Source organism: Brachyhypopomus gauderio, chromosome 3 (genome assembly GCF_052324685.1).
Source record: "Brachyhypopomus gauderio isolate BG-103 chromosome 3, BGAUD_0.2, whole genome shotgun sequence".
Lineage (NCBI taxonomy): Eukaryota > Metazoa > Chordata > Actinopteri > Gymnotiformes > Hypopomidae > Brachyhypopomus > Brachyhypopomus gauderio.
This window is the reverse complement of record NC_135213.1, coordinates 27,576,265-27,594,862: the sequence shown is the minus strand read 5'-3', so window position 1 is coordinate 27,594,862 and position 18,598 is coordinate 27,576,265. Positions and strand designations below refer to the sequence as shown.

Below are 18,598 nucleotides of genomic sequence, written 5' to 3'. Positions count from 1 at the left end.
CGATCTGTCTGATTATAATGTGGGCTGCAGAAAAGTGACCAGCGCCGTCGACAAGGTGGGACAACCGGGTCTGTTGTCCCGGGCCCCAGGGCCAGGGGGGCCCATCATAGAGCACAATCAATCAATCAATCAAAGTTTATTTGTATAGCGCTTTTAACAACTCAAGTTGTCGCAAAGCAGCTTTACAGGATTTACAAGGTTAACAATAATATGGGTCCAGAACCCTAATAAGCAAGCAAAAGGCGACAGTGGCGAGGAAAAACTCCCTAGATGGTAGGGAATAGGAAGAAACCTCGGGAGAACCAAGACTCAAAAGGGAACCCATCCTCCATTGGGCGGCCCGTTAACACACAAATACACAAGTCACACACAAATCACACAATCAGACTAGGTAAAAGGTAGTATTGAAAGTTCTGGGTTTTGATATTGTCACTGTAAATGTCTGTTGATGAACGCCAGGCTTTCATTCCGTGTCGGAGCAGTGATGCATGCTGGTATTGTAGGCTCCGACTGCAGTGTTACTCCCCAGGTGAACCCCGGCATCAGCACGTCCACCGGCAGCCAGACCACAGCAATTTATTTTTTATTTAAAGTCTATAATTTTAAATAATCTTGAAATCTTTCATTAATATAAAATTCTGTACTCAAAATAAGCTCAGTAGCTAAAATATATATTTATAAAAAGCAAATTATTTCGAATCATTTCGAGTATAAGTTTAACGTTCTGGGAAATATTTAAATGGACTTTGAAAGTGACGTACAAGTGCTTTAATTCCACCTTATATCGGTGTATGAACCCTGCAAACATGACTTTGTTCATTGCGCTGAGGCGCGGCGCGCGAAGTTACAAAAGTCGAGAGGTGCATGACGTCACGAATCGACAGCGCGTTGAGGTCCTCGCGCACAGGCGGTGCCACTGCGATTACATCATTTTTGCCGCGCGAACCCTCGCGCCGCTCGCAACACATCAAGTATACACCAGTCAGCTGTCAGAAACAGTTTTGATGTGTGGCTATATTATATACTATATGACCTAACACAAGAATTGTCTGCTACAGAGGAAATTCAAATGATGTAAGCGGGGGGGGGGGGGGGGGGGGGGGGCACATGAAACTTTCTTGTCCTGGGCCCCAGCAAGACTGTCAATGGGCCTGAAAGTGACTGACTCATTCTGCAGTTGTTCGTCCTTCGAGCTCTGTGAGTGATGATTTCTCAGTTCAAAGTTAGAAACAATGACAGCTGCTGGTAGACAGGCACACAGTGCTCCTTTTGACTCTCCTGTCGAGGATTTGAGCCACATGAAACTTAACCCAGGCACCACACAGTAGAGGCCACCCACCCATTTTTCCAGAAATATGGCCAGGTTCTATGGACATATTTCCAAAAGATGTGGTAGAGTTAATACAATGTGGTAGAGTTAATACAATTTAGCTGTGAAAGCTATGAAACTATATATTGTCTCTACATGGAATAACACTCTTGGCCACTGAACTCTATTTTCTCTACTTCTGTACTTAACTATACAATCTTTATACATAACTGAAACATAAGTCAGTCACCACTGTAACACACTGTGTAGCTGTCTACTTCTCAGCCCTACTGCTGAAGTCTCCCTGTGGACTAGCATTTATCCACTGGGAGGGTTAAATTCACAGGGCTTTATTGCTTTGTTTTGACAGATGACCCAAAGTAATTTATAAACAATTTTTGCATACCTCCTTTTTGTACTGTCTTTAGCTAGCCATGTTTTGTTGTGGTCTATTTTTTCACAAGTGTCTGTTTTATTTTAACATGTTCTGTTTGACGTCTTCTACAGCCTTATCATTTACATTTACAGAATTTAGCAGACGCTCTTATCCAGAGCGACTTACAAAGTGCTTTGCATCCGATCACAGAATTCCTCCTAGGAAATAGTACGGATAGGCCAGAATTCAAGATACCATTGAGTCAGACTACTGCTAAACTACAGGAGTCAATGTCATTACCTAGTGTTTTGCAAGTTAGACATTTACCAAGAAGCACAAATAACCACAGACAGACATACAATAGACAGAACAACGGCAAGTGGTATTAGCTGAGTTAGTGCTCTGGTAAGAACTCAACAAACAAGTGGGTCTTCAGTCTACGATTGAAGATAGCAATAGGCTCTGCAGTCCTAGCAGCTAATGGAAGATCGTTCCACCATCTTGGAGCCAGGACGGAGAATAGTCTGGAGTTTTGTCTTCCATGAGACATTAAGCATGGAGTTTTGAGTCGAGCCAAGCTTGAGGTTCTGAGTGTTTGCTGTACGGATCGGCATTTGACCATGGACATCATGTAGGGAAGGGCCAGTCCATTTTTAGCTTTGTAAGCAAGTATCAAGGTTTTATATCTGATGCGTGCCGCTACTGGAAGCCAGTGAAGAGAGCGTAGCAGAAGAGTTACATGTGAGAACTTGTAAGAGAGCATTCTAAATTAGTTGTAGAGGTCTGATAACCCATAGAGGAAGACCTGCAAGTAAGGAATTGCAGTAGTCCAGCTTAGAGTTACTAGAGACTGCACAAGCACTTGAGTAGCTTCCTGTGAAAGAAAGCGTCATATTCTCCGTATGTTGCAGAGGAGAAATCTGCAGGATCTGGTCAGTTTTGAAACGTGTTGAGAAGGACAACTCATTGTCCAACGTTACACCCAGACTTCTGATGGTGTTAACAAGGTGTTCTCAAAGGAAACTGTGAGGTTGTTGTGTGGGTTTGGGGTTCCTGGAATGTACAGAAGCTCAGTTTTGCTAGGGTTGAGCTTCAAGTGGTGAGGAGTCATCCATGAAGCAATATCTGCCAAGCATGCCGAGATACGCCTAGAAACCTGGATGTCAGAATGAGGGAAGGAAAGAATTAGCTGGGTGTCATCAGCATAGCAATGATAAGAAAAACCATGAGACAAAATAATGTTACCAAGGGAATGAGTATATAAAGAGAAGAGAAGAGGGCCTAGGACCGAGCCTTGGGGGACACCAGTGGAAAGTTTACATGGATTGGATGTAGATCCTCTCCATGTTACCTTATATGAACGGTCTTCAAGATATGACTGAAACCATTTCCAAGCAGAGCCAGTCACACCAAGGCTAGAAAGAACAGAGAGGAGGATGTTGTGGTTGACCGTGTCAAAGGCTGCAGAAAGATCTAGAACAGGTATCACCAAATGGCAGACCGCGGTCCGGATCCGGACCCGAACGCCGTCCTGTCCGGACCCAATCACATTCCTGATTAACTGGATACGGACCCAAATGCCAAAAATTTTTTAACGGGAGACTATATTTTAAACCGGAGAATTTATTTTTAGACTAGTGTTACGTTCACCACCCATTTGAGTGTTACGTTTGCCCCCGCTCAACAACTTTCGTTCGCCACCGCGGACCCGGACCTAAGGTCTGAGCTATCTGCCAAAAATGGACCGCGGAAAGATTTAATTGATTACCCCTGATCTAGAAGAATTAAAACTGATGATAGCTCGTAAGACTGTAGAGTTTTTGATGGAAAAGAAAGAAGTGATAGAAGAAGCCTTATCATTTACATTTACATTTACGGAATTTAGCAGACGCTCTTATCCAGAGCGACTTACAAAGTGCTTCGCATCCGATCACAGAATTCCTCCTAGGAAATAGTACGGATAGGCCAGAATTCAAGATACCATTGAGTCAGACTACTGCTAAACTACAGGAGTCAATGTCATTACCTAGTGTTTTGCAAGTTAGACATTTACCAAGAAGCACAAATAACCATAGACAGACATACAATAGACAGAACAACGGCAAGTGGTATTAGCTGAGTTAGTGCTCTGGTAAGAACTCAACAAACAAGTGGGTCTTCAGTCTACGATTGAAGATAGCAATAGGCTCTGCAGTCCTAGCAGCTAATGGAAGATCGTTCCACCATCTTGGAGCCAGGACGGAGAATAGTCTGGAGTTTTGTCTTCCATGAGACATTAAGCATGGAGTTTTGAGTCGAGCCAAGCTTGAGGTTCTGAGTGTTTGCTGTACGGATCGGCATTTGACCATGGACATCATGTAGGGAAGGGCCAGTCCATTTTTAGCTTTGTAAGCAAGTATCAAGGTTTTATATCTGATGCGTGCCGCTACTGGAAGCCAGTGAAGAGAGCGTAGCAGAAGAGTTACATGTGAGAACTTGTAAGAGAGCATTCTAAATTAGTTGTAGAGGTCTGATAACCCATAGAGGAAGACCTGCAAGTAAGGAATTGCAGTAGTCCAGCTTAGAGATTACTAGAGACTGCACAAGCACTTGAGTAGCTTCCTGTGAAAGAAAGCGTCATATTCTCCGTATGTTGCAGAGGAGAAATCTGCAGGATCTGGTCAGTTTTGAAACGTGTTGAGAAGGACAACTCATTGTCCAACGTTACACCCAGACTTCTGATGGTGTTAACAAGGTGTTCTCAAAGGAAACTGTGAGGTTGTTGTGTGGGTTTGGGGTTCCTGGAATGTACAGAAGCTCAGTTTTGCTAGGGTTGAGCTTCAAGTGGTGAGGAGTCATCCATGAAGCAATATCTGCCAAGCATGCCGAGATACGCCTAGAAACCTGGATGTCAGAATGAGGGAAGGAAAGAATTAGCTGGGTGTCATCAGCATAGCAATGATAAGAAAAACCATGAGACAAAATAATGTTACCAAGGGAATGAGTATATAAAGAGAAGAGAAGAGGGCCTAGGACCGAGCCTTGGGGGACACCAGTGGAAAGTTTACATGGATTGGATGTAGATCCTCTCCATGTTACCTTATATGAACAGTCTTCAAGATATGACTGAAACCATTTCCAAGCAGAGCCAGTCACACCAAGGCTAGAAAGAACAGAGAGGAGGATGTTGTGGTTGACCGTGTCAAAGGCTGCAGAAAGATCTAGAAGAATTAAAACTGATGATAGCTCGTAAGACTGTAGAGTTTTTGATGGAAAAGAAAGAAGTGATAACGGTCTGTAGTTGTTCATGTCAGAGGTGTCAAGTGTTGCTTTTTTCAGGATTGGTACCACCCTTGCCATCTTGAACACGGTAGGCACATGACCCGAAACTAAGGAGTTGTTGATGATTGCTGAGATGAACGGAAGGAGTTCTCTTGACATATTCTGGAAAAGGGGGGAAGGAATTGGATCCAGTGGGCATGTAGTAGGATTGCTAGAAGTCAGAAGTGGATGTATCTTGTCTAAGGAGAGAGGGGAGAAAGAAGCCAAGGAGTTGAGTGTTGAGTTAGAGATAGTAGTAGGAAAGTTGGGAGCTGGGGAGAAGGACTGACAGACTGCTGCAATCTTCTCTTCAAAGAAGATGACAAAATCTTCAGGAGTGAGAGGATGGAGGAGGGGGTGAGGGAGGGTTAAGGAGAGAAGGAAAAAAATACTGAATAGCTTGCGTGGGTTGGATACAGATGATTAAAATTTCTTTCTGTAGTAGGCTGATTTTGCTGATGTGACTTCCAGTGAGAACTTTGAAAGGAGAGATTGATATGAGCGGAGGTCTGAATCTAGGTGACTTCTCTTCCACCTCCTCTCTGCAGTTCTTAGATCTCTCCTGTGGCTGCGAAGCACTTGAGTTAGCCAGGGGGTGGATGGAACAGATCTCTTAAGCCAGGGGGAGGGAGGACACAGAAGATTGATGGATGAAGAGAGTGTAGAGAGGAAAGTATCAGTAATTGTGTCCAGTGAGAGAGAAGACAGACAATTCTGATGAGGAAGGGAGGATGTACAGGGGAAGTGTGAGTGGAGATGGCAGGGGGGGGAGGATAGAAGGTGATGGTCTCACAGGTGGAGTGGGGTGACTGTGATGTCCAATGTTCCGGTGGCTCGTGTAAAGACCAGGTCCAGAATGTTGCCTGCTCTATGAGTTGCAGTGGATGGGTTGATGGCAAGGTCAAATGACAAGGTACCCGCGGGTCCTTAAAAAGTCTTAAAATGTCTTAAATGTAGTTTTCCATATTAAAGGCCTAAAAATGTCTTAAAATGTCTGGAATTTTATGAGGGGAGGCATTCAATTATTATAAGTGTGTGTTGCTCAGTTGTTCTGTTTTATTTTACCGACGATATGTATATTATCATTTCCGCAATGGCCGTATACTCCGCATGGTAGATGGCGCGATGTGAACTTTGCAGAATCTAGCGCTAGGACTATGCAGAAAATAACCGCTCCAGTATACGCTACCCCCCCCCCCCCCCCCCCCCCCCGTCAACGATGTGGAACACACCTGCATCCCCAGTAATAGTATTATTTTTTCTTGTGAGAGGTATTAAAAAGGTCTTAAAAGTTATTGAATTTGAGATTAAAAAATGTGCAGATACCCTGAATGACGACAGCAATGGAAGGATGCAAGATGAATGAAGTTTGTAGTATCATCACTAATCAAGAGCTTCAATAGAGTAACATTTCTGATTGGGTTTATACTCTTACTTAGTATAAATTGGACAAAAAATACATCAGTGCATGCTTTATGATCACTCATTAAACATACCAATCAAAGCATATAATTAAAGTATTATTACCAATTAATATTCATAATGATTTACAATATTTTGATATATAAATTCATGCCACGATTACTCCAAAGTTCATGATTAAATTACATTATAAAATTGCTGAAATAATCTTCAATCATGACATTTTGAATCACCTAGCATGTCATGATACCTCTGAGGAAAATTGCATTATGCTACAACCGCCTTCAACTGGCTTTATCTACTAACCTGCTGGATATTTAAAAATGTGACAAAGTGAAATAAATATTGATTAAGTATTGATACATTGTTACAATGTCTTCAAAATTGGACAGAAAAAGTAGCAGTGACTTTATTGGGATTGAGGCAAAAACATCTTATGTATTGATGATGAAACTAGAAAACAGCATCCTAACTTAACTATCCATGTATCCAAATAAACCAAATATAAATATTGCCTATTGTAATTAAGACGAATTTCTGTTTCAGATGAACCTTGTGGAGGAGACAAGTCCATTTTCTGTCAGATGGAAGTCCTCTCTCGTTACTGTTCCATCCCGGGCTACAGCAAACTCTGCTGCGAATCATGCGCTAAGAGGAGCACCCTGTCTCCTGTCCTGCCTGAGGGCATCGACGCAGAAGAGGAAGTACGCTTCGGCTCTGCCTCACAGCTTCTGGAGACCCTCTCGGCCTCTGCCAATGCCACCCTCAAGCTGCCCCCTCAGGGTCCGCGCGGGCCCAATCTGCCCAGCCGTTCCACTAAGCAGGCCTCTACTGCCATGCCCCACAGGCTGAGCAGCAGCACGAAGCCCCCGAAACACCCTGCCCAGGCCCCCAAGCTCAGCACCAGGAACCTACCTGTCCTGGCTAGCCTTGGGCAGTGGAATGGTAGCCCCATCAACACTACTTCATGGCATTCAGATAATTCCCAAGACAGCAGGTGGCATGAGGGGAAATCCAAGGTGGAAAGATGAAGGCAAACTTTAAACCTCATTTTGTTTCTCTTGTTTTTTTTTTATTATTTGTTTTTTTCCTCCCTGGACTCTGATTTCTAGTGTTCAAAGTTTATCCCTTATGTTACTTCAAATCATCTATGTGAGAGATTTAAAAGAGTGAGAGATTAAGAGATTAAAGTGCTGGTTCACTTTCTGGTTTCTAGGTCCTTCCCACAGGACAGGCATCATACTGGAATCTACACAGCGCTGTTTCTGCAGAATGCACCAAAGACATGTTTGAAAGCTTTTTGAACAGCTTGATCTATGGGGGTTTTGCACATTAGCGTAAGCCTAAAAACACAAGTGGTTCTCATTAGTTATACAGAATTTCCAGAAAATCCAGCTTCTGTTACTGGCTGCAAACATTTTGTTAAACGAGCAGATATTTATGAATGTTCTTGTAAATACTGTATGTGTAAAAGTCAGTATTATTTTTTACTAAAACATGGTGCAAATTTTTTATGTAAGATGTAATTGCATTTTATAAATACATACAGTGAGAGCAGTACCTGAACATGTCACTAGTCTCGGTTTTCTCTGTCAAAACACCCTAGTTAGTGTAAAAACCTTAGAATGCAGTCATCACTTTTTCAGTATTTTAAACACCTGTGTCCATCAAGGGGTTTCTTTAATCATAAGTGTTTGTCTCTGTAAGTGCATCGATGATTAATGCCAAAGCTGCCCCTTGATATCTCATGCCAAGACTCCCTCTTCCTGATATCCTGTACTGTACTCTCTTCTGTAGCTGAAAGCATATTTCACCTGTAAGAGAGCTAAATGCCTAGAGATATTTACATGTCAAGAACCAGTTGGGCCACAATGTAAGAGTCTGTTACATGCACATTGACCTCAAAAGGTATAGGTTATATTTTGAAGGCATTGAGCAGGAATTAACACCATTTTATGGAGCATATTGAAAACGGTGCTGTGCTTTTACCTGCAAAATGTTAGTGGAAAGATATTTTTTTATATATAAACAAGGGTTATGTCTCAACCACAATGCATCTGACTGCAATAGCCCCAATGTATGTGCCAGTGGAGTATCAACACAGAATCTCACACATGCTCACCTGTGTGCTGCTGTATAGCTGTTGTATATAGGATTGAGAACTTTAGGGTATTTATTATGTTGGAGTTCATAGACCGTTATGTCCAGTATTCCTTATTTACAAACCAAATTTGCAGATTTATGCTTGAAGTTTCACTGAATTTCCACATCTAGCTAGAAGTTAGAAATAGTATTGCATAACCTTTTAGACACTGTAAACAAGATCAGATTTTTGAGTTTGTCTTGAGAAAGCTGGTGAGCACCGCTGTTTGAGTAGCACATAGAACCCAACAAAGCTGTCAATTACAGCTGTTTCTGTAGAGTCCTTTAAGAAATTCCCAACGAATCTGTTCTTTCAGTTAATTAGTAATATTGAGTATTTGAAAAGATGAAGTAATCCACACGGATTAAGAAAATTGATTTTTTTTTTTTTTAGCAAACTTCATTGAAACAATTCCATTGTTCTGTTTTTGATGATGTTGCTGACTATGACAACTTTGCTGCTAATGTTACGCAAAGTCCCAAGAGGATGCTAGTACTTCAGTATGTGTAGATTTCTTTTCCCATTGACAATCCCTGAGCCTCAGACAGATCCACTGTATATGAGACAAGATGTATCTATCCCTAGTGCTACTTGCATTTAAGTATCAACTAATGCTCCAACTAGCCATGTCAGTTTCTAAAAGCTTGCAGTCGCTTATCTGTTTATTTGTATGTATTTTATTAGGTGTAATTGAAGTGTACACTACTGATGCTGTTTGTTGTAATGGGGAGCACATAGCAATAAAGAACATATGACACACTTGACTGTCACCAGAGTGCTCTTCAACTCGAATCATTTCATTTTATACTGCTGAACTTTGCAATTAATTAATTCTGTGGAGCTGGGAAGGGAAGTAAGTGGAAGAATGTTGGGTTAAAGCCAAGGTCAGGGAGGGTGGGTGGTCTCTGCTGAAAGTAAGAATGTAGATATCATTGTAATATTGCATTACTCTCTGTGATATTTAACATGTTGCTTACTGGGAGTTTGATTAACTTTCAGTGCCTTACAGTAAGGTAACAAATATAAAATAAATAAAATAAATGAATCTCGTGGTGAGGCAGAATGTGTGAAGATGAGTAATATTTATCCAGGTAAATACTAATATTTAAATAGAGACACAGCCCAAGGTCAAGGGAACCTGCACAGGGTTACAATTATGAAAGGAGATTCATATGGGTGATGAACCAAAAGGTCCACGACCTTAGGCACTGACCTGGCAGTCTCCTTAGCCGGCTGAGTGGTCTCAGGGAAGGCCTACCACGGACATTCGGAACAGGCCTCTGGCAGGCCACAGGAATTGGAGATGACCCTCTTGGGGTCATGGGAACAGGAGACCCCTTCTGGGTCACAGGAGCAGAAGACCTCCTCTGGGTCACAGGAGCAGGTGCAGGTATGAGAGTAGACCCTCCCTGGGTCTCAGGACCTAGGGTTGACCCCCTCCGTGACGCATGATTGGGTGCAGGCCTCTCCTGATCTTCTGATGCTCGAGCAGGCCTCTCCTGGGCACTTGAGTAGGTATGAAGATGGCATTCAGTGGCGCTGTAACCATGGAGACTGCATCCAGGAGTGCTGGCAGCTGGCAGTGACAGTTGTGTTAATTGAGTCTGTTTTACATTGTCTGCCCTGGTTTTCGTTTTGTCTCTGATTCAGTTGTGCTTCCTGTTTAGATTAAGTTTGGTCGTGTTTCTTTGTTAGTTTTTGTTCTATCTTTGATTGCCTACCTGTTATGACCCCAGACCAATTAAATGTTTCTTCGCTCTTCACAGCACTTGCATCCGCCTCCTCATCGCCCACCGCCCAGAGCATTACAGCATTATTATAAGTTATATAATTATATATAACTTTTGTGTGTTTTTTATTTTGAGAATCATATTCCTCTTACATTTAACTCATGACAACCCACAGTACCATAGACTATTGTCAGTAGTTTAAATTTGATTAATTCTCACAATTTAGTATCCATTGTCTGTTCCCCTTTTGCTGCAATAACTTCCTCTATTGGGTAGACTTTTACTCTAATTGTTGGACCACTGCTGTGAAGCTTGATTGCATTCAGCCACAAGAGTTGGAGTGAGGTTAGGTGCTGATGATGGATGATTAGTTCTAGATCACAAATGCCACTTCAACAATTTACATACTGTATATTTTTTGGTGGCAGGTCCAGTAAATTGGCAAGTCAGTTTAATATGGTCTTAAATTAGCAAGGAAATGTTACGGGTATAAAACAATGACTTTGTAGTTTACATTTCATCATTATATTTACAGTATGGAACCAAAAGAAACGTATACTTTCAAAAACCTACCCGAATACATACCACCACACACTACCCTCACACACTAACTGACGGGCGAGGAGTGCAAATAAAAATGGAAGCAATCACGCCAGTCTCGGGAAAAGGGAGGATTTAATGGGTAAAGTGCACAAACTCAAAATCTGTGAACTAATTCAAATTAAGGATATAATAGCCCGCAGTCAACAGGTACAAAGACAAGACATATATAGACAGACAAACAACCCTCAAGTGCCGGGTATCCTAATTGGCCCCGTCCACCTGAAGGACGAAGACAATGCAACAACAACAAGACAACATGCAATAATGCCACTGTAGACAGAGGCAGGCGGCAGGGGGCCTCCATACCATGACACTAAGCCCACATGTTATCACTACACACTGCCACCACTTGATCATTACCAAAATAAACGCAAATGTCACAAATAGAAACACAGTATTAGAAACAGCAGCATGGTATGTGAGTAAATATGGATCTACAAACCATTGTCATGATTTGACAACTAAGTGATTGCATAATTTGTTCATATTGTTTTTATATTTAAGTTATTGTGTAGTGTATTGTGTAGTATCCCACCAAAGCCGCACTCCCCTCCGGATGTGCGGCTTACAGCGGCAGCACACAAAACACAACAAAGGGGCGGGAGGGTGGGGACAAGACAGGGACCTGTTCCCTGCCGTCCTAGAGCTGAAACACAAAACACATAAAAGCTCATCGTCGCAGGACGCAGACCAGGCAGGGACCCATTCCCTGCAGTCCTGGAGCTGAAACACAAAAAGGACAAACACATTAGCTCGCCTCCTGGACGGGACCCTGGACCGACTAGGCCATCAACAAGACGATAACCACGCCCCGGTCGGTCACAGTGCCCTCGCGCCCTAACCGGCCATTAGGCCGCTTAAGCTCCACCGCTGTGTGCGGACCGGGAGCACATGGCCCAACATACGTCATAGGTGTGGATGTGTGCAGGCCGCCACACTGGGGTGCGGCCACCTCCCAAACCTACCTCTTCGCTCGGAGCTGACCCCTGCCTTTTTCGCTAGGGGTCACCCCAGACTCCTGGGGAGTGAACCCCTCCCGGGGCCCCTCATCTCAAAGTGGACTCCTCCACCCAACCCAGGAGCGCCAGAGACCAGGGCCCTGGCAATGCGCATCAGGGACACACTGGTCACCCCGAGCTCAAAGGAGAGGGTCTCCTCCTGGAGACCCCACTAGGTCCGGGAGTCCACCACCAGGAGCGACCTGCAACACATCACACACACACGCACACAGACAACACATAACACAAAACGCGCACTGCTCTGACCACTGACCCCCCTTTTACACAGGGGGGAAGGGACCCCTTCTTGGCATGAGGAGACACCCTGTCCATACACCCCAGGCATCTTCAGCCTACAAAGGGGTACAGGGGCTCCTCCCTGCTCAGGGGTCCCTCCCAAAGGTCAGGTCTCTCTATGGAGCAGTGCCTTCTGAGCCACCTGTCGTGGCTCAGGAACCCCATAGCTCCCCCCCAAAAACATATTTAGGGGGGGCCCTCCGGGGAATAACAAAACAAAAAACACAGACACAAAATATAACACACACACACCTAGGATGCCCAGGTGGCACGGGACCTCAAATGGGCCCCTCCCCACACACAGTGAAGAGGGGTGCAAGAGAGGAATTACATAAAACAAAGCACGCTACACTCTAGGACAAAACGAACACGCAAAGACAGAGAACACAAACAAACGGACAGGACCCACCAATGTGCGCGCTCTGTAGAGCGTGACGCGCCTACTCCAGCTCTCTCTCTCTCTCACCATGTTCACCATGGGATCCGCAGACCTTTGGAGAGAGAGAGAGCTATCCACGAGTGGCTTACGCGTCACGCCCACAGCGATGCGTCTCTCGGGCTTGCGAGGCGAAAGGAGCCGAGAGACTCTCGCGTCTAACGCGGTCTAGCGTGCGGCACGCATCGGTGGACCCGTCTACATACACACACGAGCACCACCAGTGAAACACACACACCACGGCACACTCACACACTCGCTCCCATCCGCGTCGTTATTAAAACAAAAACACAACGTACACACACACACACCGACGATAATGAACAACGGACGAGCGTACTGTGAGGTACCGGTGGTCTCGCTGGGCGAGAGCGGAGTCTACTGGTCCCCAACTCTAGTCACCACCGTGTGATTTTACGGGTCTTACACAAAACATTTAAACATGGCGGGACGAGTGGGGACAGACTCAACACTCTCTCGGACAAAACACGACAAACACACAGCACGTAGACAAACACTTACCACGAGACATGACCACGAACGAAGGAGAAAGCAAAGAAGACTGGCGGCTTCCGAAAGGTGGCTGGTTATTCTGTGACGGGTAGTGTGAGCAACTAAAAAAGGAAGCGATCACGCCAAGTCTCAGGGAAAGAGGATGGTTTAATAGAAAGTGCGCAAACCAAATACCCGTGACATAGATCCAGATTAAGGAAATAATAACCAGCAGTCAACTGGTACAAAGACAAGACATAGATAGACGAACAAACGACCCTCAGGTGAGACGGATCACGGGTCCCGCCCACCTGAGGGACGAACATCACGTGACCAAAAACAGGACATCTGCCGCTGTAAACGGGGGCGACCGGCAGGGGGCCCCCCCACAACGTGACATAGTGGCTATAGCATCCCAATTTTGGTTCACCCCCACTCTCTTGACAAAATATGTACCCCTGTAAAGCAATGAACATATCATTATCAAAAATGAATAGCCTTATATATGCTTTAGTTAAGAATAGTTAAGAAAAGGGTTTTACGGTAGACTGGGGCGCTGGTGCTGTCATCCTGTCACTGTTCGAGGTCACTCAAGTTTGTTGACAGTGCAGTGGACAGATGCCATTGTCTCAGGATGCCCCCAAGCCTATGTTACCTTCTGGTTCTGCCTTTTTTTAGCTAGGCTGTAATAGTTTAACTTAATGCCGGAGTTGCTGCCACACTCCAGAAATGTTTATAATTTCACCTGTCCTGTATATGTCCCCATGCAGCGCTAATTTTCCCTTTCATTTCTCCACATGGCTGCCCGCCTGCTTGAGGAATAATGAGATGAGGAGACCAGCGATCCATCCTGGGCCAGCCACCTCCTGCCTAACCAGATGCCTACACCACAGAGGTGGGGACTCGAGTCACATGACTTGGACTCGAGTCAGACTCGAGTCATTAATATTAAGACTTTTGACTTTACTTGAAAAAATATTCAGAGACTTAGACTTGACTTGGACTTTTACACCAATAACTTGGGACTTGAATTGGACTTGAACCTGTTTACTTGCAAAGACTTGATTTTTTTTTACCTCAAATCTAAATTTTAAAACGCATATTAATATTTATAAAGTGCGCCCCATTAATTTCATTTCCATCCTTCTGACGCAGACCGGTGTTACACCAGATTCTGTGACCGTCAAGTTTTGTGACCACAGGGGGCGCTATTTCACAGTTTCTGTTCAGAGGCACAAACGCTTTACGAATGCTACGTAAACTACGCTGATGCACTTTCTTTACTCGTTTTATTGGTGTCCACGAGCCAAAATATGACAGATGTTTATGTAACCTTCCCAAGCTGGACGGACTACGTAAACCCCGACTACGCCACCTAGGAGGAAGAGAGCCCTAGGAACTCTTAATAAAATGTTTGCGTTTCACCCACAGGTCACGGCAAGAGTCTACCGGCAACCACCGGAGGGGACGGTCCACACAACACAATACGTGATTAAAAATAATTTAAAAATAATAAAAATCCAGGGGAGGAGGCGACGAGGATTCCACCACCAATCCAGTTGGACCCGCATCACTGTTTCGGTCACGGCTTTTCAACTCGCAGCAAATACTCACGCTTTGCCCGGGAGCAAGTAACGCCTACTCCCAGTGAAGCGGTACACAGCGCAGGTAGAACTCACTCCGGCTGTCTCAGCCAGCGGCATTACCCACGGACTCCTCGCTCAGGCGATGTCACTATGGTGTATCCTGATGCCCGCTGTCTGCCATTCCACAGTCAAACCGACGTGTCCCAGTAATAGCTCTTGTCACGGTTTTTTCAGTTAAAAACCACGGACGAAACTGCTTCCATGTCCTTTAAAAAGCGCGCTCCGCTCCATTTATCTTCTGTCCCCATTTATAGGGACAACGTCCAGACTCCTCCCCTCCTAACAGTCCACACCAGATAACAATCCCATCAATTATTACAACCAGAATTGCACTACCTAAAACAGTCACTCCTCACATTTATATTTACATTTATCGTCTCTTAATTACATAAATGTACTTAAACAAGATTTACCATCCCCTCACCATTGCAGCCAACAAAGAAATCATGAATGGGATGTACAGGTGAGCCTCTTTAACTGGGATCACCAATTCTGACGGCAGCCATCAGAATATGTGACCCCACTGAATCTCCAGGTAACAATAGTAGCCTACACCGTGACCCCACAATAACAGAAAACAATGAAAAAATAACCCTAACCTTTTATTAGTCTATATTTAAACATTTTATCCAAATGTTTAGAATAACCATTCGTAATGACAGCATCTTGCTTATGATGAAGCTTGCTATTTTCGTGTAAAATGATGTAACGAAACATTCTTGTTTATGTACATTTATGTAATTAAGAGAAGATAAAATGTAAATGATCTGTCATCTTTTGGCTGGCGGACACCAACAAAACGAGTAAAGAAATGCATCAGCGTAGCATTCATAAAGCGTTGGTGCCTGTAAAAAAAAAAAAGACTCGAAAGGACTTTGGGACTTGACTTGACGGTTGCTTGTCTTGACTCGAGACTTGACTTGAGTTGACTGTCTTTGCTTGAGACTTGACTCGGGACTTGAGGATAAAGACTTGGACTTACAAAACACTGACTTGGTCCCACCTCTGCTACACCATGATGGACATTATTACATCTTTTTCCTTTTCTTTCTCTTCTTTCTGTATAAATTGTTGTTGTCATGGTGAGCGGTGTCGGCCAGAGGAGGATGGGTTCCCCCCCCTGAGTCTTGGTTCCTCTCAAGGTTTCTTCCTCATGCAAAAAACTAGGGAGTTTTTCCTTGCCACTGTCGCCTTTGGCTTGTTCACTGGGGGCTAGGACTCGGCACTTGTAAAGCTGCTTTGTGACAACAACTGTTGTAAAAAGCGCTATATAAATAAAATTTGATTGATTGATTGATTGATTGATTGATTGATAGTCCTATTGCATTTTATTAGTAACTCTGTGCCCAGTACAATGAAGGTTAATTACAAGCTGGTGAGAATACTGTCACTGCAGCAAGCTCTTTTTCCTACGATGAAAATTGTTCCGATTATGTAAGTGAATACTTGGCATACACAGTTTCCTGAGGAGAAACATGAGTCACGATGTGTGGATGTTTGAGGGAGCATAAAGCTCTGCTACTTGGCACATCCAGTGCTTGGCATGTGGTTTCCTTAAAACAGTTATACAACAAAGCAGTTGAAATCCAACCATTAAACCAATTTCCAGCCCTTCCATCTGTCCTTTATCAAGTGTTTACTCAACCTTGCTCTTAAGCAGCCAAATGTATTCCAAGCTTCATTCACAGGTTCTTTTGATGAGAAGCTTTCAAGATCTAGATAGTGCCCTCTGCTGGACACAATGTACATGTCACATTAATTTGCTGCAGGCCCACTAATGCACATACAAATACCCGGTTGTCATAATTATCACCAATTATACAAGATTTCAGTTTCCCCATTAAAGGTGAAGTGGTACACAGTGCTGATACAGGATTATCAAAGGCATATGCAGGAAAAATGAGAACTGGGACGATGAGGGAAGAGGTGACTAAAGGAGAATTGTATGAGCAAGCAACAGTTAGGAAACTACTGAGGTCTACAGAGATGTGTGCTAATGAAATAACTGAATTAAGATGAAGTGCAGATGGTGATGAGTGGCTAAGTCAGAGAACTAGTGAAAATGTGAGGAAAAATTTCTTTGGGTGATACTCTGACATTGAGCGGAAGCAAAGGCCTGAGTGGATGCTTGTTGGTTTGGAGTACTGTGTACAGAAGCAGGGCATTGAGGAGTGTGACGGTAAGAGATCCAGGTAACACACACACACACACACACAAAGGAGTATACTTTAAGAGTTCTGTGATTTGATGATGACAGCAAATATTCATCTGTGATGGACTAGAATGTTTGGCGAACATAAGTTGTTGAGCGGGGGGGGTGGGTTGGCGAACGTAAGTTGTTGAGCGGGGGGGGTGGGTTGGCGAACGTAAGTTGTTGAGCGCGGGGGGGGGGGGGGTATGTCAGAGTCATACATGTGTAAGTGTTATACGTGCACTGTCTTCGCTATCTTTGTATTAAAATAAAGTTCGTCTGTGTTTGCAAGAGTGGACTATCCTTGTCCTTCTCGCCGCACCGATATATATACACTACCGTTCAAAAGTTTGGGGTCACCTAGACAATTTTGTGTTTTCCCTGAAATCGCATGCTTTTATTTATCAAATGAGTTGCAAAATGAATAGAAATATAGTCCAGACATTGACAAGGTAGAAATAATGTATTTTTTTTGTTTTTTTTTTTAATAATTTACTACTTTAAACTTTGCTTTCGTCAAAGAATGCTCCCTTAGCAGCAATTACAGCATTTGCAGACCTTTGGCATTCTAGCTGTTAATTTGCTGAGGTAATCTGGAGAAATTTCACCCCATGCTTCCAAAAGCCGCTCCCACAAGTTTGATTGGGTTGATGGGCACTTTTTTCGTACCATACAGTCAAGCTGCTCCCACAACAGCTCAATGGGGTTGAGATCTGGTGACTGCGCTGGCCACTCCATTACCGATAAAACACCAGCTGCCTGCTTCTTCTCTAAATAGTTTGTGCATAATTTGGAGGTGTGCTTTGGGTCATTGTCCTGTTGCAGGATGAAATTGGCTCCAATCAAGCACTGTCTACAGGGTATGGCATGGTGTTGCAAAATGGAGTGATAGCCTTCCTTGTTCAAAATCCCTTTTACCTTGTTCAAATCTCCCACTTTACCAGCACCAAAACAACCCCAGACCATCACATTACCTCCACCATGTTTGACAGATGGTGTCAGGCACTCTTCCAGCATCTTTTCAGTTGTTCTGCGTCTCACAAATGTCCATCTGTGTGATCCAAACACCTCAAACTTTGATTCGTCTGTCCATAACACTTTTTTCCAATCTTCCTCTGTCCAATGTCTGTGTTCTTTTGCCCATATTAATCTTTTTCTTTTATTAGCCAGATATGGCTTTTTCTTTGCCACTCTGCCCTGAAGGCCAGCATCCCGGAGTCGCCTCTTCACTGTAGACATTGACACTGGCGTTTTGCGGGTACTATTTAATGAAGCTGCCGGTTGAAGACCTGTGAGGCGTCGATTTCTCAAACTGGAGACACTAATGTACTTGTCTTCTTGCTCAGTTGTGCAGCGGGGCCTTCCACTTCACCTTCTACTCTGGTTAGAGCCTGTCTGTGCTCTCCTCTGAAGGGAGTAGTACACACCATTGTAGGAAATCTTCAGTTTCTTGGCAATGTCTCGCATGGAATAGCCTTCATTTCTCAGAACAAGAATAGACTGTCGAGTTTCAATTGAAAGTTGTCTTTTTCTGGCCATTTTGTGAGTTTAATCGAACCAACAATTGTAATGCTCCAGATTCTCAACTAGCTTAAAGGAAGATTCAAGATTCAAGATTCAAGAGATTTATTGTCATGTGCCCAGCAGAAACAGGC

General features: G+C 43.8%; 1 protein-coding gene across 3 annotated transcripts in view; it reads left to right on the top strand.

The window, feature by feature from the left end:
• Positions 1-9,320, top strand: part of adamts3 (ADAM metallopeptidase with thrombospondin type 1 motif, 3) — a 99,801-nt gene extending 90,481 nt beyond the window's left edge. For all 3 annotated transcript variants that reach the window (XM_077000856.1, XM_077000857.1, XM_077000855.1), the window contains one exon: positions 6,954-9,320. In XM_077000856.1, coding sequence (XP_076856971.1) covers positions 6,954-7,438 — 485 coding nt within the window. In that variant the 3' untranslated portion in view covers positions 7,439-9,320. The remainder of the gene's footprint in view (positions 1-6,953) is intronic.
• Positions 9,321-18,598: the final 9,278 nt, after the last annotated feature.